The sequence below is a fragment of the Chrysochloris asiatica genome, unplaced genomic scaffold (genome assembly GCF_000296735.1).
Source record: "Chrysochloris asiatica unplaced genomic scaffold, ChrAsi1.0 scaffold00081, whole genome shotgun sequence".
Lineage (NCBI taxonomy): Eukaryota > Metazoa > Chordata > Mammalia > Afrosoricida > Chrysochloridae > Chrysochloris > Chrysochloris asiatica.
In genome coordinates this window covers 1,790,500-1,818,181 of record NW_006408599.1, presented here as the reverse complement: position 1 = coordinate 1,818,181, position 27,682 = coordinate 1,790,500, and the positions used below count along the sequence as shown (strand labels likewise).

The following is a 27,682-nucleotide window of genomic DNA, read 5'->3' as shown; positions in this document are numbered from 1 at the left end:
TCAAACATTATTCCGAACCAAATTATACTCTTTTGTCTGCCAAGATATCTTGACAGCTTTAATATCTGCAGGCAAGCCTATATGATAATCCCAGCAGTATTCTGGTGATAAGATTTTACTGGGTTTGTTGAGAAAAAAATACTTGTTTAGGTGGCTTTCATCATGCCACTCTGCTTCTATGCCATTTTTCTTGTCTTGAAGGATTCCCTTGAAACATTCCTGGGTGATGTTTAAAACCTGAATGGGTGTTCCTCCAAAAATGGCCGCATGGTAATAAAAATCCCCCTGACCGAATGGAATGTATGCTGCCGAATTTGCATGCCTCTCATAGGTAAAGTCATCACGATCTGCTTTGTACCACCAGGCCTGCAGCTGAGCCACTGTTGTGCCCAGGGTCTCCACCCCAAAGTTTCCTTGGAAGACCTGGTCCACATCCATACAGAAGAGGAAGTCAACTTCCTGCTGGATGTGGTTTACAATATGTTCCCCAATGGTCTTCATGCGCATCATGCTGACGTCCTGCCATCGCTTCTCAGGCTTGATCTCAAACACTTTGAATGAACGAAGAGGACCCAGCTCTACCAAAGGCATCCTGGAGCTATCATCCACCATGATGTAAAAAATGGCTTTGTGGCCAACCATGAAGTATTTATCAGCAGATACTATGAAATCCTCTAAGTAATGCTCAATGTACCTGAAAAAAAAGAAGAATGGGATCAATTTAGCCCCTTAGATTTCTGCAGGGGACAAATGCCACTAGAATCATGTTTCTGTATTTTACAGTCAGGAAAGGAATGAAGTATATTTTCTTGTGGACAGATGCTTGTTAATCTAACACTCCTGATGGCTCTCCACTTACTTGAGTGCCAACTTTGGAAGAGAGACTGGACATATATAGCCCTGCCCCCTCCTCTCCTTTTTCTCATGGAAGTTGGCACATCTGAGACAACATGTAAATTTAGTGATATAGGCTCTCCTCACATCTGCAGATCTGGAGTTTAGGTACCTACAGCAGGTGTTTAGGTGCCTATATCTTTCTAATTTTGTGGTCCAATATTAGACTTAAAGATATAAACCATATTGTCCAATACCAGCTTTAACAGCAATGAGGGTGATAGTTGACCTTTTGTCTTATTTATTAACTGGTGTAGACTGTGAGCAGGCAAAAGGGATGCTAGTTCTTGAGCCCCACCTCAAAGGCTCCAGCTTATATTCCAATTTGCCACTGCTCTACCAGATGTAAGGGTGATGTGATCTTTGGGTCTCTGGGGGAATGTATCAAATCCAACCATTGGCATTTTTATCCTCCTCTGTGATCCTGAATGGGTTCTGGGACATGGATCTCTGTCTCTTATATATTTCACCCTGTCAGTCTGCCATCAGTCACCCTAAACCCAAATCCATTATCTAGTCATCATCACCTTTATAAGATTCATCCAAATAGTAAAGCAAACAACCTCAGCGTTAACTTTATTTTAGCTATTTATCGATTTGTTCACAAAAACATAATGTGGTTGTAATTCTACGCTACACACTACCTTGTGAAGCCATGCTGTGACGGTCGTAGAGAAAAGAAAGAAGGGGACTCATCCAAACCCCAAACTCATGGTCAGCAAATGAAGACTGAATTTAATTTGCTGATCAGACTCCTGCTCAATCATGATGTTTTGTGAATAATAATGACTTTCTGCCTTTTGTTGCTGCTTAAATTGCCTTTTTTTTTTTTTTTTTTAACTTTTATGTGCATTTTCTTTTAAGCTTAATTTACTCCTGAGCCATAAGTTTTTGTTTCTTCAGTTTCTTCTGCGATATCTTTTTCTTCGGTGCAAACTCCTCTTCTGGTTTAGGAACAATTTGTTCCTTTTCAGTGAGGATCATCTCAACATGGGGAGCTCATGTAGGGGTTGATCTGACCATGAGCTCTGTAAATTTTCTCGGCACATCTTGGGAGCTTTGGTGACCTGGATGTGCTCAATGACCAGAGAATCCACATCTAAACCCTTAAGTTCAGTATTGCTCTCTGCATTTTTAAGCATGTGCAGCAAAAATTCAGCAATCTTTTTGGGCCACCAACCCTGTGTCCAACCCCACTGTTTGACCTGGGCACACCTACCAACACCACCATTGTAACGTCGGAACGGTACACATTGCTTCTGCAACGTGACATCTTTAAGTTATTTGATGGCTTTCCAGATATGCATACCCTTGATGGCCTGGGCAGTCTCACGGGTGTTCTTAAAATGGACCTGGAGATTTGAACCTCTGGATTTGCGTGATTTTGTGTGGTTTTCTGGGTCAAGTGGGTAGTGAACCATTTTGTGAGATTACCTCAGGCTGCTTATGGGAAGAGGAAGTTAAATTGCCTTTCTGTACTACTGAAATTAAGTGTGTTTAAAAAGTTGGCTGATGGAAACTCAAGGGTTTACTGTTTTGATTCTTTAAAAAGAGAAAATATATTTGAGCAATATAAAGAGGGAGCTCGACAGAGCTCTATGGCTTGTGGCCATGAAATTCTTAAATACTTTGGAACTTTACAAAAAATCTATTGTGCCCTGAAGCTTGAGAAACAATACTGGGAGAAAAAAGTCTTCATAAGATTTAACATTGCTTAGAGATTAAAGTATTGCACTTGGCTCCATGTATTGTTATTTGAAAACAAACCAAAAATCATACCTTCTAAAAGTCCAAATCCATTAGTTGTGTGTTGCAGACCGTTTAGTCCTGGTCAGAAGTTCAAGGCCCTATAGGCCCGAGTATTACAGGTCACAGGCTCTGAGGAACAGATCTAGCCACCTGGCAGTTAATAGCAAATTGTTTTTCATCTTAGTGTTCAGTTATATTTATTAATTGCATACATGGAGCTCTTGATGTCCACAGATAAATGTAATATTTTCCTAAAAGCCAAGACTGTAAAATTCCAAACAGGCAAAATTCTTCCCTCAGAGAATTTATTCAAAGTAAATTGGGTGGCTTCCCAGTCTCTGTTTCAAGGACAATAGGAATGCCCTCTCTAAAGTGTTTCCAGGTGAAGCCCATTCACCCAGGTGCCTCTTTTCCTGAAGAACCTGGGCTGGGCAGCCTACACAATAGGAATCCTCCTGATCCTCCTTTTCCTCCCCCCATTTGAGGCTAGGTGCTAAAAGGTATGTTAATTAAGCTTGAGAAACCAAGTTGCAGTCGTGAGATTCGAACCTGCAAAGTATGATGTAAAGTTGCCTGAATGTCTGGAAAAGTAAGATTGACAGCTGTACCTTGTCTTAGTCCCTCCTAGCTTTGTGTAAAGTACCTCCCCTAAATAAAAGGAAGGCACAGAACAATCCAGGTGCATTGCATTACGACTGGCAAGGTGTGCTTTACAGCATGCAGGGGGCTCAGTCCAGCATTGCAACCATACTGCCTGTTTAGCTAAGATGTTTACTATGCAGGATATTACAGCCTTTCTGGCTGAGATGTTTGCAATGCAGGATCTGCCTGATGCCAGTCCAGCATCCACCCTGGTTTCGGGGTGCCTCTTTGTCTCTTTCTGTGTATTCTTGCTATATCTTTACCTCTGCCAGGTATCTCCTCCTCGTGAACCGAACTCCTATGTCAAGGCCAGTCCTCGACAGTTGTGGAGATTTATTGCCTGTGAGCAGCACCCTGGTGTGGCATGTAAGATAAGCACTGGACTTCTAACTACAAGGTCGGTGGTTCAAACTCACCAGCCACTCTTTGGAAACCCTATACAGAGTTGCTATGAGTCAGAACCAACTCAGCAGTACTAACCAACAGCAGCATTGCCTGTGAGCATGGTAATAGCCCTCTCTTGCTTCAGAGCCGAGAGAATAGCAATTTATAGTTCAGTCCTGCAGGCTTGCAATCAAATGGCCAATGCCACTGTGAGTCAGTGGGTGGTATTCTATTATTTTTAGAAACCTCCAGTTCAAATCAATCAGCAATGCAGTCAACTTGTCCTCTTTTGTGTCAAAGGACTAGGTGAATTGTGCATTGGCTCCCAACTCATAATATTACAAATCCTTCTAGTAAAAATGTCAAAACTCCAGTCACCCTTCTCTTTTAGAGATGTCACTTAGACCCTTGGAAGCCATACATTCAGTAGGATTAGCATGGTTTTGATTGTTGTTGTTGTTGTTAGGTGCCATCAAGTCTTGATTTTGATTAGTATAAATCAAAATCAACTCCACAGCACACAGCGACTGTATTGTTAACAACCGCCATGGCGGCCAGGCTTTGGTTGGGCAAGGTTGTCTTTGGAGAACTGTCACAGTGTACTCTCCTGTAGGCCCTGTCTCAGGCTAAGCTCAAAGGTCAGCAAGGCCTTCAATTCTCTTTGTACAAGACAAAGGAATCAACTTTCCATGTGGCTTTCTCAGGACAGCTACAGATGGGAAGGCCCCCAAAGAGGAAAAATACGACAACTGAACTTTTGCTTTTGTTTTAACGGGGCAGAAATTAAACTAGAAAGTCTCCAAAAACTCAAAATGAGTTATATCACTGCTACTTTCAAGTAAGAAACAGTACAGTTTTTGGAGAAACGCTCTGAATAGAAAAATGGAAACTGAAACAGGAACCTACCTGACCACTGGGAGGGGTATTTCTGACCAGCCTTTAGTAGTGATAGGTTGGAATGGTGTTTGTAATCCTCAGAATTGTCCGTCATGCTTGAACATGGAAAACCACTGTGGTCAAGTTACTGCATAACCCGTTGCCATGGAATTGACTCTGACTCATAGCAACTTGCTGTACATCCCTCTGCTCTTAGTTCAGGGGCTTGAGAGCCCAGGAGAAAGAATGACGTGCACTTGGACTGTCTAGAACTCTGGAAATTTCCCCAGGAAGCCATTGAGGTCAGTGAGGAGATTGTGGATGGCAACAACCTCTAGGTTCAGTGGGTATGACAGGCATTTTTGCCTACATCTCAAGGCCATCACTCTGTGGTAGGAATGGGAAGACTCAGCTACTGTTTTGTTCTTAGTCTCCTACAATCTCAGCAGAAATGATATGGAAATGGTACCACTGAGGCATGCTCTTATGTAATAATAATTCAGCTCATTCATGAACAACCTTTCTGAGTCCACAGAAGCCCTCATAAAAATTTTGGCAATCCATCAAGAAAAAGTAAAGGATCATTTTATTGGTGACACCTACCTTCCAACAGCAAAAACTGTCAAACCCACGGTAATCTTCTGTTTGCCATAATAATTTTCTAAGATGGCTCTGTTGAAAGTGCCTTCCCACACAATTGGCGCCTTCCATTCGGTCATGGTCACAACTTCAGGGCGCTTTCTGGTGACAAAACACAGATCCCATGAATCAAGGCAGCTTTGCTAATGCGGGACAGAGACTGAGGGACAACTGGGATTAACTATGGTCTACAGTTTCTATCTTTGGATCCGAACTGTTAAATTGCAAAATGTTGACTGAGAGGTTTGACATTTGCAGGGCAGCATCTTCATTTGAGGGACAAGATGCTTTGGCCCAGAAGCACTGAGGATTGTCTTGGGACAACCTTACCTGTACATTTCCTACCTGGTTTTCTCCTGTGGCTGCTATCCTTGTTCTTCTCCTTCTCAATCCCTTTCCATCTCTCTCCACCCACTTCCTAGTCTGCCTAGGCATCCTTAGGGAGGCTTTATCCTGGTGGGTGGCACCTAAGCCTAAAAACCCCTCATCCTTGTTTTAGGGTGAGAATTATTAGAACCAAAACAGAAAAGGCTGTTTTAGTTTACCTTTTGCTAGAAAGGACTTCTGGGTGAGCAGAAATGACACCCACCTAGGGGTCCTGGCATTATTCATTTTGCAAACAAGGAGTTAGAGGCACCACAGACAAAGGCCTTGACTAGGAGGCCAAATGGTGAGACAGGAAGGCATGTTTGTTCTCTGCACTGAGAGAGCTTGAAAGAGACTTGACAAATCCAACATAAACACAGGAAGCCACAGAACAACAAAAGTATGAAACCATAAAGGGTAAATGTGAAAGGATGGGGCCCAGCATGAGGCTGAAGAAGCTCCCTGCATAAGAGGGGAACTCTGACCCCTATTACTCAGGAAGTGGCTGCATTTCCCCTGCTGGGAAGATGAGGACAGAAACAATCATTTAGATTCAAACACCAGTAAAGGCAAGGCACTGGCTTAGCATTTGCTTGCACTTTAGGGGGAACATCTTCATTCAGTCACTTCCTGTCCCAGGCTCTGGGAAAGTGATTGAGGCAGAGTCCTGCCCCTGGAACCCACATGGCCTGGCGAGACTGTTGGGGTGTGGTGTGCACACAGATTGTGTCATGGAGAACTTCACCAGCCCTCACAACTGGTGTTGTCCTAAAGCCAGACACAGACTAGAAGGCTGTGTGTTTACAAAACTGTTGCCACTCCATCACTGGCCCAGCACACGGTGAGACTGGGCAATGCCGAACCATCTCCCACCTCACCCCAGTCTCAGCAGTGCACAATGAACCTCCAGAAGTCTCTCTCTCTAGTCTCCTCTCCCTCTGTCCCCAAGTCTGCATGCTGGAACTCTTGAGCTGCCTCTGCCCTCAGACCATCCTTTGCCCTGATTCTGTCCTGCTTCATTCTTCACTGAATAGAGATGGGGGCACCCTTAGGTTGCTCACAGCTCTGCTCTCAGCACCCCAGGACCTGCAGCACAGAGGACAATCATGAAAGAAGTTCCTGTGGACTCTGCCGGAGCCTGTGCCAGGAGCCTTCCCAGTCACGGTCTCATCTAGTCATTACAAGGGCCCTGCTATGTATACCTCCATTGTACAGATAAGAAAAGCAAGGCTCAGAGAGGCTTGTCAATTTGTCTAAGGTCACACAACTGGTTACCAATGATGGGAATTAAGAAACATAGAGTCCTCCTGTGTATGTGTGCGGGGTGTGTGTGTGTGTGTGTGTGTGTGTGTGTGTGTGTGTGAGAAGGACAATAGACAATGCTTGCTCCAGGGCTTTTGACCTGTATTCAGGGCTTCAGTCTTCTGAGGTGGGTGTTTTTTTGATTTCCATTAAACAGAAGAGAAAACTGCAGCACAGAGAGGGTTAACTTGTCCAAGGTCATGCAACTAGTAAAGGGCAAAGCTGGGATTTGAACTGACATAGTCAGGAGCCACCACACTACACCGCTTCTCACATGGGTGTTTATTGTTGAGATGATGAGGCTCTGAATCTAAAGGTAACATCGTTTCCAATAAGCCGCCGCAGCTTTTTCCTTAATGTTACTGAGAAATGAGTGGTACTTTGAGTCACAGAAAACCACTGGCTTTGTTGCATGACAAAATTTCCAACCAAAAACACCCATAAATCCCACCCCACCCCCACACACTCACACATGCACGGTTTCTACTCTACACCTATTGTCTCTGATGAACCTAAAGGGAGACTCTTCCCTTGGTTGCTATCTGTCAGCATCTAGTGCCCTCTAGTCTGAGTTTAGCCCGCCAGGGATCTTCCAACTGTGCTAGAACAGGTAACATTATTAACACTTCAAAGGGAGAGAGGAGGAAAGGAATGGAGCACAGGTACTTATATAACATGTATGAAGGGGCCCTCATGGCACAGTGGTTAAGTGCTCAGCTGCTAACTTCAAGGCCAGTGATTTGAACCCACCAGCCACTCTCCAGGAGAAAGATGTGCTTTCATAAAGAGTTGTTGTTAACAGCCGTCCATCAGTTCCGACTCATAGTGACCCTGTATAGGGTTTCCAAAGAGCAGCTGCTGGGTTTGAACTTCATAAAGAGTCCAGCCTTGGAAACCCTATGAGGCAGCTCTATTCTGTCCTATAGGGTTGCTAAGTTGTTGTTGTTGTTGTTAAGTGCCGTCGAGTCGGTTCCGACCCATAGCGACCCTGTTCAGGGTTTCCGAGGGTGTAAATCTTTGCGGGAGTAGAAAGCCTGATCTTTCTCCCATGGAGCAGCTGGTAGTTTGAAACCGCTGACCTTAAGGTTCGCAGCCCGATTCGTAACCACTACGCTACCAGAAAGTTAGGGTCAACTCAGTGGCAATAGGTTTGGTTTGGGTTTGATGCACCAAGAGCTAGGTACGTGGCTTTTATCATTTTATTCAGGTTTCACAGCCACTGTATGAAGTTAAATTTGCAAAATTCCATTTTACAAATAAAGAAAGTGGAAGTCAAAGAGAAAGAGAAGGGATTTTGTCTTTGAACGGCCAGGCCAGGCTACTTATTAACCCTCAGTGCATATTTCCTGTATCCCAGTGCCAAGTGTTGAGTGAGAGAAAGGACACCCAGTCCTGTCCCTTGAGATTCTCCCAGTCCTGACAGGTGGTTGGTCTGCTACACACTTCTGCAAGACCACTGAGTTCACATCTTCTAAAAAAATAGAAGCAGAAAACCAGTGTCCAGCTTGGTTCCTTAGATGGGAAGGATTCCTTCTAGCAAGAACGAAAAGTAACACTATTAAAAATTAATTTTGAATTAAAAATTAAAGTGTTCTATATCCCAGCTGTTAATTATTGAATTCCATTGACACTTCCAACATGTCTGAGGCGCTAAGAAGCCAGACAACAGCATGAAAAGAAAGACAAGGCAGGCAGGAGGAGGTGGAGGGAGGGAGGATAAGACAGGACCAGCTTCCTGGATGAATCTCTCCACAAGAAGTCTTAGTCATCAAACCCATGTGGATCTCAACAACAAACACAAAATAAAGCACGAAGTTTACGCAGAGATGACAGAGAGCTGGCCTTGCTTGGGCAAGACCTAGCCTTCCCCAGTGTCACCAAGTTGTTGGTGTTAGGTCACCAAGATGGGACTCGAAAAGGTGGACAAAGGGCGGGGAAGACTCTGCCCTAGTGCCTTCCTTCCAATCAGGAACCTGGGTGCAATTACTTCCTTTAAGTGGGTGGTCTTTTGTCTTGATTCTTTGGGAAAATAGCATGAGATATTGTACCCCTAAGCCCTTAGGACTCCTAGTGTGGTGCTGTAGAATAAACACTGGACTGCTAATCACAAGGTCAGCAGTTCAAACCCACCAACTGTTTCTCAGAAACCCTGTACAGGGTCGCTATGAATCAAAACTGACTCGACAGCATTTAACAACAACAAGAAGAAGTCCTAAAGAATTACTTTTACATTAGTTTTCTGCCCAAAGGGTTTGTTACTTTTGCTCAGGTTGATTTACATTTCCTGGGTAAACTGTAAACAATCTGTTTGATATTTTTGTCAGGTCCTGGGATGTAGCCTGCCATGTGCTTGGTATACACGCTTCAGGGATTGATCAATATACTATGTAAAAGAGATATGTTGTAGCCTAGTATGCAAATTCAGTATCTGTAGCCTACAAGCGAGAGGATTAGTCCCTTTGACAGGATGATTGGTCAGGTGATGGCCCTGATACTAGAGGTATGCCTTGAAATGAAATAATTGGTGTGTTTATGCAGAAAACCATATATAGATTTTTTTAAGAGACAGAAAGAACGAGAAAGCAAAGCAGAAGGAAGAAAGAAGAGAGAAGAAAGAAGCAGCTGAGACAGAGAGGAGACAAGGAACCTCCTAAAAGAGCTGTGATACACGCATAGGTCAAGGGCTCTAACAGCGAAGACACTGAGAGATCCAAAGGGGTGCAGAGGGAGAACTGGAGGTAACAGACAGCACACCAAGAGGAGACCTGAGCTCAGAGAGCTGAGGGGAGGCCTGCAGGGCTGAGGGGAGCAGAGAGAGCTGTCCTGCCCTGTGCTACCCCCACAGCTGCTGCCATGTCTGAGTTCTTTGCTGCAACCATTCTTTCAGTTCATCTCATTTTCATTGACCTTCTACTTGACCAACCATGTCGTTCTTTTCCAGGGACTTTTGGTCCCTCCTGATTTGCCTACATGTTTTCTGATTTTGATCCTGAGTTCTAACTTTAGTATACCACTTACCTGTAAGGATAGCCTGTGAGTCTCCTGTACTCATTGCAGTGGATTATCAAACTCAGAAAAGAAGTAGAGAGTGCCGTGGGAAGGGTGGCTGGTGTCAGAATTGGTTAAAAACAGATTGGAGAGTGGAGGTTTGTCTGACCTGCACCTCATAGGGATCAACCTTGGGCTGATCTTGATTGACATTATACTCCCTGATGCAGCTAGTACTACTTCCTCCATTTTACACACCCAATGGTGGTTCATCAGCTCAGGCAGTTCCACTAGTGTGGGCTAAAGGCTGCGTGCATATGTGCACACACATATATGCACACACAGGCACAGGGTCTCATTAACCCAAACAAAGATCTAATTAGATTATTTGTAGCTTGAATGTTATGTATTTATAAGCTATAAATGTGGGAGTCACCATTACATTGATGTGATCTCAGCCACAGAAATGGATGAGGGCACCTTGCATGATGGTGTAAATGAGAAGACAGAAGGACATGGGGCTTGTTGCAAAACACTAGCCCTGTGTCACCCCCACAATTGCTGCCATGTCTGAGTTCTTTGCTGCAACCACTGTGAGTCCATTTCATTTGGGGATCCTCCACTTTTTAATGACCTTCTATTTTACTAACCATGATGTTCTTTTCCAGGGATCGGTCCCTTCTGACAACATGTCGCAAGTATGTGAAACCAAGCCTCAGCATCCTAACTCCAAGGAGTACTCTGGTTTTACTTCTCTCAGTGCAGATTTGTTTGTTCTTCTGGCAGTCCATGGTACTTTTAAGATTCTTCATCAATACCACAATTCAAATGCATCGATTCTTCTCCAGCCTTCCTTGTTCATGCTCCAGCCTTCGTATGCATAAGAGGCAACTGAAAATATCATGGCTTGGGCCAGGTGCACCTAAGCCCTCAGAGTGACATCTTTATTCTTTAATACATTAAAGAGGTCTTATGCAGCAGATTTGCCCAATGCAATACGTCGTTTGCTTTCTTAACTGCTGCCTCCATGAGTGTTGATTGTAAATCCAAGTAAAATGAAATGCTTGTCAACGTCAATGTTTTCTCTGTTTATCATGATGTTATTTATTGGTCCAATTGTGAGGATTTTTGTTTTCTTTATGTTGAGGTGTAATCCACATTAAAGACTGTGTTCGTTCTTGGATCTTCATCAACAAATGGCTTATGTCCTCTTCAATTCCAGCAAGCAAAGTTGTGTCATCTGTGTACTGTGGTTGTTAATGAGCTTTCCCCCAATCCTAATGCCACGTTCTTCATAAAGTCCAGCTTCTTGGATTATTTGCTCAGCATACAGATTGAATAAGTATGATGAGAGGATACAATGCTGAAGCACACCTTTCCTGATTTTAAACTACTTAGTATCTCCTTGTTCTATTTGAATGGTTGCCTCTTATTCTTTGTTCAGGTTCTGCCTGAGCACAATTAAGTATTCTGGAATTCCCATTCTTCTCAATATTATCCATAGTTTGTTATGATCCACAAAATTGAATGCTTTTGCACAATCAATAAAACACAAGTAAACATCTTTCTGGTATTCTCTGCTTTCATCCAAGATCCATCTGATATCAGCAATGATATCCCTCGTTTCAAGTTCCCTTTGGAATTCAGACTGGATTTCTGGCAGCTCTCTGTTGATGTACTGCTGCAATCATTTTAAGTTATCTTCAGCACAATTTTACTTGTGTATGATATTAATGACAATATTCTATAATTTACACATTCTGTTGAGTCATCTTTCTTTGGAATGGGCACAACTATAGATCTCTTCAAGTCAATTGGCAAGATCTTCCCAATTTATTGGCATAGACAAGTGCTTCCAGTGTTGAAACATTTCAATTAGTATTCTGTCAATTCCTGGAGTCTTATTTTTTTGTCATTGCGTTCATTGCCTGCAGTACATCTTGGACTTCTTCCTTTATATACCATTGGTTCTTGAGCATATGCTACCCCATTAAATTGTTGAACATGTACCAATTTTTTTTGGCACCGTGATTCTGTATTTTTTTCCATCTTCTTTTGAGGATTCCTGCATCAAAAACATCAAAAAACGATGGGAGGAATATCTTACCCATAAAATCCTTCAATACTTGAAATCAAGTCTTGAATTATTTCTTCAGTTTTTTCAGTTTGAGAAATGCTGTGTATATTTTTCCAGGTCTTTGCACATTTCAATATAATACTTGACTTTGTCTTTACAGTTGTCCTTTGAAATTTTTTGTTCCGCTCTTTTACCTCGTCATTTCTTCCATTAGCTTAGCCCCTAAAGACACCGATATCTAATGGCTGAGTGGAGGGAGATGACCCTACAAAAGGGAAATGCTTGCGAGGGGAGGAATAGGAAGAAAATATAGAGGGTGTGCTGTCATGTAGGCCAAGAAATCTTGACATACAGTTATAGAAATATGTCCACAATATATTGCACTATGTTTTGACATTTTATAGAAAGTGTCTTTTTTTTCTATAATATAGAAAAGGATATATATGGCTTGACATCATTGATATGAAATACATTTACTTGTTTATTCAATCACTCATTCATGTAACACATATACTTTGGTGGTCTGAGAAGACTTAACCTTGGTGCCTCTTCAAACCCCAAACCACAACAAAACAAAAGCTACTGTTGCCCAGGCATTTCTGACTCACAGTAACTCTACAGCAACACTGTAAGATAGAGTAGAACCTTTCCTTAGGATTTCTGAGACCATAAATCTTTATGGGAGCAGACAGCTTCATTTTTCTACTGAAGAATGGCTGGTGGGTTTGAACCGCTGACCTCGCTGGTGTCAGAATTTGCTCCTTTTTCTCTCCCTGGGTGACCTCATCCAGGCCCATAGATCCCACTGCCACATACAACCTGGTGACTTCCCACCTCATATCTCACCACATGGCTTTCATTATGCTCATGGGCACCCTGTGAATCTCCATCCTGATGCCCCACAAGCCCCTCCACCTAACCCCATTGCTAATGAGGGTCATCACCTCCTATACACCTAGGCCTGTGTTTCCAACATCTCTTCCCTGGTCAGCGTCATCACCAGCCACCAGTCTTCCAGCCCTCACTGTCATCCCAGACAGCTCCTGCCTACTTATTCCCCAGACCAAATTCTTCTTTAAGTTGGGGTGATTGTACTCCCCAATGTGAGCAAGTACTGCTTTCGTGTCTGTTGGCCCTCTATAACACCAAGAAGCTCATAAGGTCTCTATAAGATACAAAGATCAGCAATTTTGAAGACAGTGGGCTAGCATATAATAGATATTATAAATATTTGTTGCACATTGGCTTAATTAACAAATTTATGGCCCTATGCAATTTTTATCACCATTCTCATTTTACAGAAACAAATTTTCTTGCTCTGACTCCAGATCTTGTGGCTTTTCATAATACCTTGTGGCCTATAAGAGCCTTCTCTGCCCCAATATTTTGTGATTCATCTACTACCATTGGTTAATTGGTGTGAGAATCATTATATTGCTCAAGTTATTGTTGTTAAGTGCCGGTAGAATCATTTGCAATTCATAGCGACCCTGTATAGGGTTTCCGAGGAGTGGCTGGTGAGTTTGAACTACCATCCTTGTGGTTCAAACTGACCTTGTGGCCCAATGCATTATCCTGTAGCACTATACCAGGACTCCATGTTGCTCAAGTATTTGAGTCAAAATATCCAGAGTCTCAGGTTCTCACCCAAATTCTATTGTCAAGGTGTAAGAGGAGTTCTGGTAGCGTAGTGGTTACGAATTGGGCTGCAAACTGCAAGGTCAACAGTTCGAAACTACCAGCTGCTCCGTGGGAAAAAGATGAGGCTTTCTGCTCTCGTAAAGATTTACAGCCTCCAAAGCCCTGTTCAGGGTTGCTATGGGTTGGAACTGACTCGACGGCACTTAACAACAACAACAATACGTGGTAAAATTCTTCAAAATCAAGACTGTTATCAATGGTATTGCTGTTTTCACAGGCCACACCTCTTACAGCATTATGGATCTACTGTTCATGGGGTGACATTTCATTTCTTACTTTGGATTAAACCAATCCAATAGCTGCAGTTCTTTTTTGTCTTCCTTTCTCTTTTCGTTGTCTATATGTGCTTCTTCTTCTTGATAACTGTGGGTCCTAAATACAAAGAGAAGCAAAGTAAGGCAGGGAAGACTATCTGCAATGCTGAGGCAGTCTGGGGATAACTGGTTAAAATGTGCTCATGAACAATGAACACACACATCAAGTGAACTGGCTAGAGATTTGTGAAACTAAACTTTGAGGCATGAACACTAACTTTTGCTGGAAAGACATAGTACTCACCATTCTTGTTACTCTTTCAAGTCAGCCCAGTTAGCAATTTAATGACTCAAAGACCCTCAGTCGTTTCAGAGGGTGGGAGAAAGTTGATAAAATAATTCTCATGAAAACATTTTAGTTTGCCTTTCCTACAATCTAAACTTTAACTTCAAGTTAACTTGGGGAGAAAAACAAACAAAACAGTAAATGTCTTAGTGCCTCATATGATTTCAGTAAGCAAGGTAGATGAGTGAGTGAGGTCATGGCCACAAGGCCGTTCCATTTGGACTCTTTGTAAATGCTGGATGGTGGACAAACATGGATGGTCATGTGGTAGCCTTACCCATTATTAAACCAGCTTGGAAACCACCAGCCCTTCTGAGCACTGCTGTCACCAACTTCAGGGTTTCTAGGAAGTAAAAAAAAAGGTTACAGTCATTTTAAGAAAAGTGAGATACTCCCAAACCGAGTGGGGGGTGGGGTGGGGTACCCAAACTCTTTTTGATCTATGGCAGTTGACACTATTTTTTAAATGCCAGTCCATGAAATAAAAGTGAAAGAGGAGGGGCCTTGGGCAAAGATAGTACTCAGCTCAATCTGAGTACCAAGGAGAAACAGAAAGGAAAAGAAAGGTGCAGGCAATGGGAGCACTGAGGCATTAACCTGAGGCCTGGATCTGCTATTTACTAGTTGTGTGACTGTTATAGGTCATTGACTCTCTCAGAATCCCAATCTTCTCATCTTTAAAGAATAGTTAATATTAACAATAATAGACTTGCCAGGTAGATAGCTTTAATGCCTGGATGAGATGTATTTCATTTTCATATGTGAAAGAGTTTTATAAGCTGATACTTTCTGTAAGGAGTTGTAGTCTTAAAAATATTGAAGGCGCATTTCAAAAAATTGTCTCTTACACTAAATTGAGAAAATTCAAGTTGCTCAAAAATCGTAGTGACGAGCTCAGAAAGTCTGAAAATAGCTGCACTAGAAGTTCAGGAAACTATAATCAGAAATCAACTTAGCTACCAATATGTCCAACCTTTCCAATCTCTCCAAGTTAGGAGCCTTCTGGAGGAACCGAAAAATGGGCAGAAATGGGAATGCACCTAGCTGTACAAATAAGGTGATGAGATAATTTAGGAACAGATAGAGGCCTATGAAGAACCTTATTATAAAGTCCATCTGCTTCCAGGAAGACTTTGAAATGGCCTATGACAAAGCTCTGGTAGCGTAGTGGTTAAGAATTGGGCTGCAAACCGCAAGGTCAGCAGTTCAAAACTACCAGCTGTTCCGTGGGAGACAGATGAGGTTTTCTGTTCCTGTAAAGATTTACAGCCTCAGAAACCCTGTACAGGGTTTGCTATGAATCAGAACTGACTCCACAGCACATAACCACCAACAACCATGATTAAAAAAAAAAAAAAGTTTGGTTATAGTAAACAAGAATGAAAAGCAATAAAAGGGAACAAAAAGAGAGACACTTAAGTAGGTATTTTCACATGATCTTGGTCATTCCCACCACTTAGTGAGAATAGAGCTTTTTATGTTTATTTTCAGTTTACAGTAAGATATTGGCCTGGTGAGTTTGAACAAGTTGCCAAGGCCTCATGGCATATGACCATAAAAGTTAGGATTTAATGCCAAAGGATCAATTGTATCAGAAATAAAGGTTGGGGAAAATAAAGACAGTTAAGTACAACATTGTGCGCTGAGCTTTCTGTCTTCAAGCCCAGAGAGTCATTTGCTCAAGGTGTTTGATTATAGCTAAGACGTCTTCACAATTTTGTCTCCTGTATGCTCTACTATGGGAATCTGGTGGCTCGGTATGGTAAGTACTGGGCTAATAACCACAAGGTCAACAGTTTAATCTCACCAGCTGCTCCATGGGAGAAGGATGAGGCTTTTTGCTTCTGCAAAGATTTACAGCTTTGAAAACCCTATACAGGGTGGCTATGAGTTGGTGCAGAATTGATGGCACCTAACAACAACATGCTCTACTATATTGTTTAAAATAAAATTGCGTGGAGTCTGCATCTGACCCCTCCTGTTTCACAAGGTTGAAGGAGACCGATTCCTATGAGGCTGAGGTCAGGCATGCCTCCATATGGTTCACAAAGGCAACTGTCATGGATTGAATTGTATCCTCCCAGAATATGTGTCAGACTAGCTGGGCCATGATTCTTGGTGGTTTATGTGATAAACCCCTCCGCATGATGTGATCAGCTCTGATTGGATGTGATTATCTTATGTGCTATAAATTCTCACATTTATGATAATGAGGCTGTATGCAGTCTACAGAATTCGTTTATTATCTTGAGTTAATCACTTCAGAGCCATAACAAAGATTAAATACGCTCAGCTCAGAGGGATCTATTGCCACCAACAAAGAAGAGAGACAGGAGAGGACTGTGTCCTTTGGATCTGGGGTCCCCGCTCTATGAAGCTCCGAGATCCCGAGGATGATTGATGCCCAGACTCATAAAGATCTCCAAGAAATGTTGAACCTACAGATGGTGAAAAGAGACAAGGACCTTTCCCAGAGCCAACGAAGAGAGGGAGGTTTCCCCTAGAGTAATCACTCTGAATTTGTACTTCTAACCTCCTACGAGAATATATTTCTGTGTGTTAAAGCCATCCACTTACGGACTGAGGTATTTCTGTTATGGCAGCATTGAGTAACTAAGATAACAATGTTCTTCTACATCTTACTGTGTAAGAGTGGTGACTGGGGTTTTAACAGCTAAGATGCAACTATTGGTCTCTCCCTGCCTAAGTAAAGAAGAGTGAAGAAAATCAAAGACTCAAGAAAACAATTAGTCCAAAGGAGTAATGTTAGCCTGAGACCAGATGAACTAAGTCCTAGGTAGAATGGAAGAAAAATGTAGAACAAAATTTTAAATCATAAAAAAGACCAGACTTACTGAGATAGACTGGTATGCCCCAAGATTGTGATCCTTGGACATCCTTTAAACCAGGAATTTAAACCCCTGCACCACCTCACTGCCCCCATCCGGGAATCAACTTTCAGCCAATCAAACAGCTAGGCCAATAATGTGAATTAAACACTCATGCGGCACTGAGGAACGTACTCCTCAGATGAAACCAAAAGGGCAGTATTTGCCCCAAAACAAAGTTCAGAAGGCAGGCAGGAGCAGAAAAAGACAGGAACTCAGGGAGGAAGTGTTAAGAGTGTTGTAACACTGAGGGAATTGCAACTAATGTTACAAAACAATATGTGTGTAAGTTGTTGAATGGAAAACTAATTTGCTTTGTAAACCTTCACCCAAACCAAAATGGAATGGACTGTAGGGAGTTCAAGACTGGGTGTGGGAGAGAGCAGCACAAAGCCAGAACCAAACCCCTTGTGGTAGAGTTGATTCCAAATCACAGCAACTCTATAGAACAGAGTAGAACTGCCCCTATATGGTTTCCCAGGCTGGACTCTTTATGGAAACAGACTAAGTTTCTCCTGCAGAGCAGCTGGTGTGCTCAAACTACCAACCTTTTGGTTAGCCACCCACCCTTTCTCACTATGCCACCAGGGCTCCGTAACTGAGCAGTAGATAGCTAGAATTCAAAGGTACTTACTTTGAGTGATATAGCCAAAAGAAAGAGCTTTCTGGGCTAAAAATGAGAACAAAAACATTATCATGTTACTTTTAATTCTGAGAAAAGCTATTTTGCAACCATTATCATTGAAACCCTGGGCTGAGTTGAAAATCTGGTTTCAGCCATTGGGAGGTTTCTACCTTCCTTTGAGATAGAATCAATGATGTCAAGAGGCTGGGAATTTGCTATTGCAGTCACCTCAAGGTCACCTAACACAAAGGGTGGGAAGGAGCTCTCTGGATGTCATATCATGACTTAGCAACTAAGTTCTCTATTGCCCAGAGGTGGCTTCACTGAGGAAGAGTGGCTGCACAGGTGAGGCCTCTCCTGCTACCTAATCAGGATGGGAACATCCTTCGCCCAGAAGTTATTTCTTGCTGCAGAGAATAGAGTGGCATCGCCTCAGCTGTCTTAGAACACGCCCAGCAGGCATTTCTTTAACAAAGGCTATAAGGATGCATTAAGGCACCTACAAGACGGGGTTGGTGAATATATGACTCCTCTAGTGGACACCCTTCATTCAAACATTCACAAATAGATGTTGTTGTTGTTAGGGGCCATCGAGTTGGTACCGACTCATAGTGACCCTATGCACAACATAACAAAATACTGCCCGGTCCAGTCCTGGGCCAACCTCACAACTGTTACCATGCTTGAGTCCATTGATGCTGCCATTTTGCCAACCCATCTCACTGGTGGTCTTCCTCTTTTTCTCTGACCCTCTACCTTGCCAAACATGATATCCTTCTCCATGAGTGGGTGCTATTTGACAAGTGTTGGCCAAGATACAGTCTCCATCCTACTGGAAAATACTATCTAGAAGGGAGGGTGGATCCTATTCAGATAATCACACAGAACTCCAAGACAAGACACAAAGAAAAAGTGTTAATGGGAAAACTTGGAAGGCTTCCTAAAAGCAGGCAGAATGTTTTACCTGAGACCTGAAGGATGAAGAGGAGGCCACTAAGTGAAGAGGAAGTGGGAAGGAAATATATTCCTGGTTGGTCTTGTTGTTGTTAAGTGCCGTGGAGTCAGTTCTGACTCATAGCGACTCTGTATAGGCTTTCCAAGGATTGACCAGTGGATTTGAACCACTGAGCTTGTAGTTCAAACCAGCCTTACAGTCCAGTGCTTTATCCTACAGCTTCACACCAGTACTCTTTATTTCAGGTAAAGCAAAAAATATGCACTACAAAAGAGAAGTCTGCCAGAGGGGAGATCCTGCTGGGACTTGCTGGGGATTTAGCCCCAGAAGGTTTGAAGCAAGGGAGGGGCAGAGTTTCATTTGCATCTGGAGAACCGGATGGCTACATTCAACTCTGCCTCACTAATGGAAAAAAAAAAAAGCCACTTAAGTGTAAGTCAATAAATGAAAAAAGCCACTTAAGCGTTAAATAATATTAACAAACAGATCTGGAGCTGAGATGTGACCATCTCTTAAGTATGCACAAATCATATTATCCCATCTAGATCATAAATCACTTCTGAGTCCTGGTGTGGTGCTGTGGGTTAATGTGCTGGACTGCAAGGTTGGTTTGAAGGGCAGGGCTGGTGGTTCAAGCTCCCCAGCCACTCCTCAGAAACCCTACACAGGGTTGCTGTGAGTCTGAACCGATTCAACGGCACTTAAGTATCCCAAGAAGACTGAGCAATGATCAGATCTAAAATTTCAATAAGAACTTAGACTTAAATTCACTGTTAGGCCACTTAACCTATTTGGTTTCCATTTCATCATTTGAAAACGGAAGCCTTCAATGAGGTCCTGATGTGGCACTGTAGGATAAGCACCAGATCGCAAGGTCGGTTTGAACCACATGGTTGGTGGTTCAGACACACTAGCCATTCCTCAGAAACCCTGTACAAGGTGACTATGAGTTGGAAACATAGGCTAAGCACTGTATTGCTAGCCACAAGGTTGGCTGTTCTAATCCACCAGCCACTTTTCAGAAAACCCTATATAGGGTTGTTATGAATTGGAACTGACTCCACGGCATTTAACAACAAACAACTTCCCTAATAAAGCTTATAATAGTGAGTACGGCCTATGAGTTCTGTGTGGCCATTGCAACGAATTATTGACCCCCACTGAGAAAGTCCAAAGTGATGCAGAATAAAAGACTGGAGTCCGAATCGGTACAGCAGGTTGGAGGGTGGAAGCATGTCTGACATCTGCCTTATAGAAACTGGCCACCAGTGGATGTAGAATTTGGTGAAAGGATACAACCTGGCAGACACCTTTCCTGATTTTAAAACATCCCTTATTCTGTTCTAACAACTGCCTCTTGGTTTTTGTACAGGTTCCTCAAGAGCACTATTAAATGTTCTGGGATATCCATCCTTTACAATGTTATCTAGAGTTTGTTATGATCCATACAGTTGAGTGCTTTTGCATAGTCAATAAAGCACAAATAAACTTCGAAGGATCAGGCAGTGTTTCGTTCTGTTTTGCACTGGGTCTCTATGAGTTAGAACTGACTAGATGGCACCTAACAACAACAACAACAAAACATCTTTCTGGTTTTCTCTGCATCTAGCAAGACCCATCTGACATAAGCAACAGTAGCCCTCATTCCATGTCTTCTTTATGAATCCAGCTTGAATTTCTGGCAGCTACCAGTTGATGCAGGAACACGGTGGCTCCATAAGATAATCACTGGACTGTGAATCACTAGGTTGGTTGTTCAAGCCTACCAGCTGCTCCTCGATAGAAAGATGAGGCTTTCTACTCTTATGGACAAACTATTGAATGATGCAGAAAGCATCAAAAGAAGATGGAAGGAGTACACAGTCATTGTACCAGAAAGAAATGGATGGTTCAACAATTTCAAGAGATAGTATATGCTTAAGAGTCAATGGTACTGAAGGAAGAAAGTCCAAAGTGCACTGAAGGCATTCGCAAAGAACAAGGTTTCAGGAATTGATAAATAACAAATTGAAAGCTTTCAGCAAACAGATGCAGCACTGGCAGCACTCACTCATCTATGCCAAGAAGTTTGGAAGACTGGCCAGCTGATTGGAAGAGATCCATATTGATGCCCATTCCAAAGAGACATGATCCAATGGGATGTGGAAATCATCTAACAATCATTAATCTTACATGCAAGTAAAATTTTGCTTAAAAAGATAATTAAAAAATGGCTACAACAGTACATTGACAAGGAACTGCCAAAGATTCAAGCCAGATTCAGACAAGGATGTAGAACAAGGGCTATCATTGCTGATGTCAGATGGATCTTGGTTGAAAGCAGAGACTACCAGAAAGATGTTTACCTATATTTTATTGACTACACAAAGGCTTTCAGCTGTGTGAATCCTGACAAGTTATGGGCAGCATTGCAGAGAATGAGTATTCTGGAATACTCAATTGTGCTCATAAGGAACCTGTACATAGACCAAGAGGCAGTCATTTGAACAGAACAAAGGGACACTGAATAATTTAAAATCAGAAAAAGTATGGCCAGACTTGTATTCTTTAACCATACTTATGATACAACCTGGCTTGCTGAAAGTGAAAAGGACTTAAAATATTTACTGATGAAGATCAAAGACCACAGCCTCCAGTATGAATTGCACATCAAATAAAGAAAACAAAAATGCTGACCACTAGACAATAAATAACATCATAATAAATGGAGAAAAGATTGAAGTTGTCAAAGACTTCATTTTTCTTGGATCACTATCTACAACTTAAGGTGCACCTGACCTAAGCCATGGTATTTTCAATAGCTTCATATGCATTTGAGACTTGGACAGTGAATAAGGAAGACTGTAGAAGAATTGATGTATTTGAGTTATGGTGTTGGAGAAGACTATTAACAGTACCATGGACTGCTAGAAGAACAAACAAATCTGTTAGAAGAACTACAGCCAGAATGCTCCTTAGAAGCTAGGATGGTGAGTCTTTGTCTCCCATACTTTGCACATGTTATCAGGAGGGACCAGTCCCTTGAGAAGGACATCATGCTAAGTGAGGGTCAGTGAAAAGTGAAAGACCCACAATGAGATGGATCATCAGAATGGCCTCAGCAGTGGACTCAAGCTTAAAAATGATTGTGAGGACTAGGCAGTGTTTAGTTCTGTTGTGCATAAGGCTCTTTGAGTTGGGACTGACTTGACAAACACCTGACAACAACAGTAAGAACAACATACTCAAGAGTAATTTTTAGAGTTTCTTCTGATATCCATTTTGATCTTTTCTTTCTATCCTGTATTTTTAATGACCTTTTTCTTTTTTCATGTATGATGTTCTTGGTGTCATCTCACAACTCTTTGGTTATTAGTGCCTAATGATAAAATCTGTTCTTGAGATGGTCTCTAAATTCAGCTGGGATATATCCAAGGTCATATTTTGGCTTGTTGACTTGTTTTAATTTTCTTCAGCTTCAGTCTAAGCTTGTATATGTGCATTTGATGGTCTCTTCCGAGTCTGCTTCTGACCTTGTTTTGGCTGATGATATGGAGCTTCTCCATTGTCTCTTTTCATAGATGTTGCCAACTTGATTCCTGTGTGTTCCATCTGCTGAGGCCCATTTGTATAGCCATCATTTATGTTGCTGAAAAAAGGTATTTGCAAAATTCTATCATGCAATTTCCAGCATTTCTATCACCTTCTACTATTGAGCTTCCCTTTTTGTTCCCAACTTTCACATTCCAATCACCAGTAATTACTGATGCATCTTGATTGCATGTTTAATCAATTTCAGACTAACAAATTTAGTAGAATTCTTCAGTTTCATCACCACTGATTTTAGTGGTTGGTGCATGAATTTGAATAATTGTGGTATTAACTGATCATCCTCTTGTTGTTGTTAAGTTTCATCTAGTCAGTTCTAACAGATAGTGACCCTGTATAGGGTTTCTGCAGAGCAGTTGGTGGGTTTGAACTGTTGTCCTGTGGTTTGCAGTCCAGTGCTGATTCTACAGTGCCACACCAGGAATCCTGATCATCCTCTTAGGTGTATAGATATTATCCTATCACAGACCACATTGTACTTCAAAATGGATCTTGAGATGCTCTTTTTGACAATGAATGCATCTCTATTCCTCTTCAATCTGTGTGTTCCCTGCATAGTAAACTATATGATTGTTCAATTCACAGTGGCTAATGCCAGTCAATTTCAGCTCACTAATGCCTAGGATATTGATGTTTATGGGTTTCATTTCATTTATTGACAGCTTTCAATTTTCCTATTTTCATACTTTGTACATTCCATGTTCTAATAGATCTTTGGAGCTGCTTCTCTCATTTTGAGTTGGGTTCCATCATAAAATGAAGATCCCAAAAGTTTTTCTCCATTAATGTCATCATGGTTAATTCTATATTGAACATATTTCCCCAGTTGTATTTTGAATGCCTTCCAATCTGAGGGACTAATTTTTTGGCCGTGTATCTGACACTGTTTCCATAATGGCTTCATTTTATGGCACTATATCTGACTATGTTCTGCAGCTATTCTTAAGGTTTTCAGTGGCTACACATTCTTCCTTGTTTGTGTTAGTCTAGCATCTCTTCTGAAATCTGTTCACCTTGGATGACCCTGCTAGTATTTAAAATATCAGTGGCATAGCTTCCAGCATCACAGCGACACACAAGCCACTACAGCACAACAAAATGACAGAAGACTGGTGGATCAAATCTATGAGGTTCGCACTATTGTCCCTATTTAAAGATAGGGAAATTGAGGAACAGAGTATCTTTCTCACGAGGAGTGGCTGGTAGATTCAAACTGCTGACCTTGGAGTTAGCAGCTGAGCTTGTAATCCACTATGTTAGCAGAGCTCCTTAAGTATTTCCCTACCCACTGAAATTCACTGTCATGGAGTAGACTCCACTTCAGAGCCACCATACAGAACAGAGTAAAACTACTCCACACTGTTTCTGAGGCTATAAATCTTTACAGAAGCAGAGGGCCTCATCATTCTCCTCCGGAGTGGCTAGTGGGTTCGAACATCTGACCTTTCAGTTAGCAGACCAAAACTTAACTAACTATGCCACCAAGGGGTCCTTTAAGTATCCTCAGTTTCCTCAATTCCAATAACTTTGTGTTTCAGGTCCATCATCAACTTTGTCATATTCTAGCTTGTCAAGTTTTTCTTACAATGAATTGTTTGGAATGGAACAAAATCACAGAATATTAACAGCCTAGAGCTCATAGCTCCAGTATTCTGGGATTCCTCCTCCTATTGGACAGTCTAATGGGGCAGTTCTTTTTTAAGTAGTCAAGTGGTCCTATTGGCTCATAGGAACTTAGAATTTATGACTTGAAAGACATGTTCAAATGCAAAACCAGATCACCAACGTGAAGTTGGGGGCCATTAAAACACTTCACTGTTGTTATAGTGGAGATAAGAGACTCCATCTTTAAGTATATAAATATTATGTTGTTGTTGTTGTTGAGTGCCGTCGAGTCAGTTCTGACTCACTGCAACCCTGTATAGGATTTCCACGGAGTGGCTGGTGAGTTTGAACCACCGATCTTGCGTTCCAAACTGACTTTGCAGTCTAGTGCATTGACCTGCAGGGATGTTATAGAGATTCTTTATTAAACCTTAAATAGGAGTAAACACAAGACAAAGAAAAACATAGATTACCCAGGTGGGGGAAATCATAGATATCATAATGAGTTTCCAAAGTTCCACCTCCATATGTTGTTATTGTTGTGAAGTGCCATCGAGTTGATTCCGACCCATAATGACCCTGTATAGGGTTTCCAAGGAGCAGCTGGTGAGCTTGAACCGCCAACCTTGCAATTCAAACAGCTTTGCAGTCTGGCACATTAACCCACAGCACCACACCAGGACTCCAACCTCCACATGGTGACCTTTTATAAGGCACAGGGAACAAAGGAATCTCCTCCCATAACCATGACTACTAGGAACCGTTATGCATCACTTAGGAAGGCCAGACCTATGGAAATCAGGGAGGGGACTGTTGCAGATAGGAAAGCTTAGTCTCTGAGGCTCTTGGGGTATGACATCACAAGTAGGTAAGCATTAAAGGATGTGCCCAGGAATGTTCCTGGGAGGGTTGGTTGGGGGAAGTGACCCAAAACCCACTTTGAAATATATTCTGCTTTTAACTCTGGCAGTCTGGCTGTCAGAGGTGCATGAGGTACACTCAAGAAAAATTGGCCCCTGAGCATTTAAACCTAGGCACAGATGGGATTAAGCTCTGCCTGGCTGGAGTCATTCACAGGCAAAAGTCTTCAGATTTCATGCTCTACAGCACTGTGTAAATATTAACGGTGCCAAGTCAGCTGTCCCTGCCCATAGTTAAACAGAGGACTTTTTGAACTTCAAGGCTGAGCTTCCTTCTTTGTGCCTCTTAGTCCAAGGTATGCACTTCTAGAGCTGCTTGTGCAGGCGTTTTTCTTGCAGAACCCTCTTTGTCTGGAATTGCTAAGGCTTTGTGGTTTCAAAAAGCATGGAAGCATCTCATGCATTTGGGTGAATCCACTAATGAGTTTGAAATTTCAGAAGTGTTTCATTAATTTTGCTTTCCAGAGTTTCAAAAACAAAATCAAATAGCAAAACAAAAAATCCACTCAATAACTTTGTTGTTGTTAAGTGTTGTTGAGTCAGTTCTGACTCATAGAGACCCTGTATAGGGTTTCCAAGGAGCAGCTGGCAGGTTTGAACTGCTGACCTTATGATTCACAATCCAGTGCTGATCTTAGGCACAAATGAATCACCAGCAATCCAAAGTGCAATTTGCAACAAAAGTCAACAATTTCATTTGCTCCTTTAAACTCCACAAGTATTTTAGGATTGCAAAAGTTAGGGTGGATTTTTCCTGGAATTTCTGAATTTTCTCAAGGCAATTTCCATATCTGATCATGCCAATAATTTAAAATTAAATTTTGGGCTTCATTTGACTTTCCTGAACCCCTCCCTAAACTGCACAGGAATTGTATGAGAGCTTAAACATCAGAGGCACTTGGTGTGTGTAACTAGAGCAGCCTGAAAGTAAAGCAATAACTGCATTTTAAACTCTTGACATGAATCTAGACTCCATGCTGAGCTTTGCAACCTGCCATTTCTCACAGCAGTCCCTCTAGCCTGGATGCTGACCTAACCATATCCCCTAAAGGAGACATTCTTTTTCTCTGAGGTCTGGCAGGTGCAATATATCACAATCTATTCCCCAAAGCATCTTTCCTCCATGGTCTAACAGATTCAAGATGTGACAACTTAAAGCTTATCATTTATCAATAAATCTTTACAATGGATACCAGAAGCAGACAAGGTTGAGAAAACAATTTTTATAGCAGATTTTCTGGAAAACCTGTCCTGCCGTTGTCCTGTGACTATCTTGTTATAAACTGAACAGCACGTACACTTACAATCATGAACACTTAGCCAGTCATATAATCGCTTTGCTAACTCCCCCCTTTCACATAGCCTGCCTTTCGCTCCCTGGTTGTCTCTCATGATCATTTTGTCACTTTTAGGTCCTGCTCCAACTGTACAAAAATGCTCTTTTCCTCGTTTCCCAGCAGAACAGCCATTTTCACTCTGCAAAATTTGGATGTTGCCTCAGTCCAGACTGTCTCTGTCCCTCAATACACTTCTGTTGCTTTTATTTTAACAAACTCTGTGATGTTGCTCTATGGCAGTACCAGAGATACTGGCAACATAACAGGAAGGAAGATGTGATTATTTAGCCAGAAGTTACTGCAAGACCTAGTGATTTTAAAGATAATCAGGTCCCAGGGATATAGCAGGGGTTGTTGTTGTTAATGCTGTTGAATTGGTTCCGACTCACAGTGACCCTGTATAGGGTTTCTGAGAAGTGACTGGTGAGTTTGAACTGCCAACTTTGCGGTTCAAATGGACCTTGCAGTCCAGCGCATTAACCTGCAGCACAACACCAGGAATCCCTTTTTTATAATTTCTTAATTTTAATTCCACATGGTGATTCAGCCGATACTAGAATATTAGAGCCATTACTTTAATCAACATCATTTCATAATTACCTGTTGATATATTCCCAGAACACAACAATTACAGTTGAGGCAACCAACATTGACAGAATTACTTTTCCTTTGACATTCATTATTTTCTCCTAGAAAAAAAAGAAGAGGGGAGAACAAAAAGAGATTAAATAAATTAAATCCAGAGTGAGATACAATTTTAAAAATAATGCTTCTACCCTATAAAGGCACGAAGTGACTTGCTTACAAGTTTTTAAGAGGGAGTTTAGTTTCAGAGTGTGCGGGAAAAGGTAGATACCTTACCCCCCCCCGCCCCCCCCCACACACACTGAACAGTTTCCATGTTGTCTAGATGGGTCTGGTGAAAGGAGATGGGGATATGATTTTTATGATTCAATAGTGAGTAGTTGTTACCATGACTAATTGTAACTGTCACAACTGTAAAGGTAGAAGTTTTATAATATAAAGGGGGAGTAGTTAATCTTACATTCCAGGAACAGAGGACCCTAGGACCATCAAGGGCTAAGAGCATGAGTGGATTGTGAGACTTTATCCAGAGAAGCAGTAACACCAGAGATGGAGGCAGAGATGATGACATGGAGAGAAAGAACAGCTGAGGACTCTAGACTCATGGAAGGAGAAAGGCTGTGTGCTGGAGGCCAGAAGGCAGACTTGCATAATGTGTCATTTGTTTGTTTAAATGATTATATATTCCTGAGTGTTTTTGTGTACATTCCCCCACGCCCCCACCCCCCAAAAAAAACCCCAGAGGGAATAGAAACAAATACTTTGAATAATGATGCATGAAGGGGATTGTAATCATTGTAATGGAACGATAAGTGTAAAACCGATGTTCTCCCATGTAAACTATCACTCAATTCACAATAAAAACTTTTTAAAAAAAGAAATGCCTCTACCAATATAGTCTCTAAAAAGAGAAAATTATTGATATATGACTAGAACTCAAGAGTGTGTTCTACTTTAAATT

At 41.9% G+C, this 27,682-nt stretch overlaps 1 protein-coding gene across 1 annotated transcript; it reads right to left on the bottom strand.

Moving 5' to 3' along the window:
• On the bottom strand, positions 1-26,816 carry LOC102812917 (N-acetyllactosaminide alpha-1,3-galactosyltransferase-like). The gene is made up of 6 exons (XM_006865664.1): positions 26,737-26,816; positions 17,741-17,776; positions 14,496-14,561; positions 13,895-13,990; positions 5,149-5,286; positions 1-694 (listed from the first exon to the last, which is right to left on the bottom strand). Exons 1-6 carry the CDS (start codon positions 26,814-26,816, stop codon positions 1-3), a joined length of 1,110 nt encoding a protein of 369 aa, XP_006865726.1.
• Positions 26,817-27,682: the final 866 nt, after the last annotated feature.

Bases quoted from the DNA above. Each gene is read 5' to 3' on its own strand.
- LOC102812917 (XM_006865664.1), bottom strand. From the start codon at position 26,816: ATGAATGTCAAAGGAAAAGTAATTCTGTCAATGTTGGTTGCCTCAACT. The intron at 17,777-26,736 runs GTAATTATGAAA...TCTCATTTTTAG, and splicing joins TTCTGGGAATATATCAACAG to CCCAGAAAGCTCTTTCTTTT. The intron at 5,287-13,894 runs GTAAGAAATGAA...TTTTGTCACCAG, and splicing joins TTGGATTGGTTTAATCCAAA to AAAGCGCCCTGAAGTTGTGA.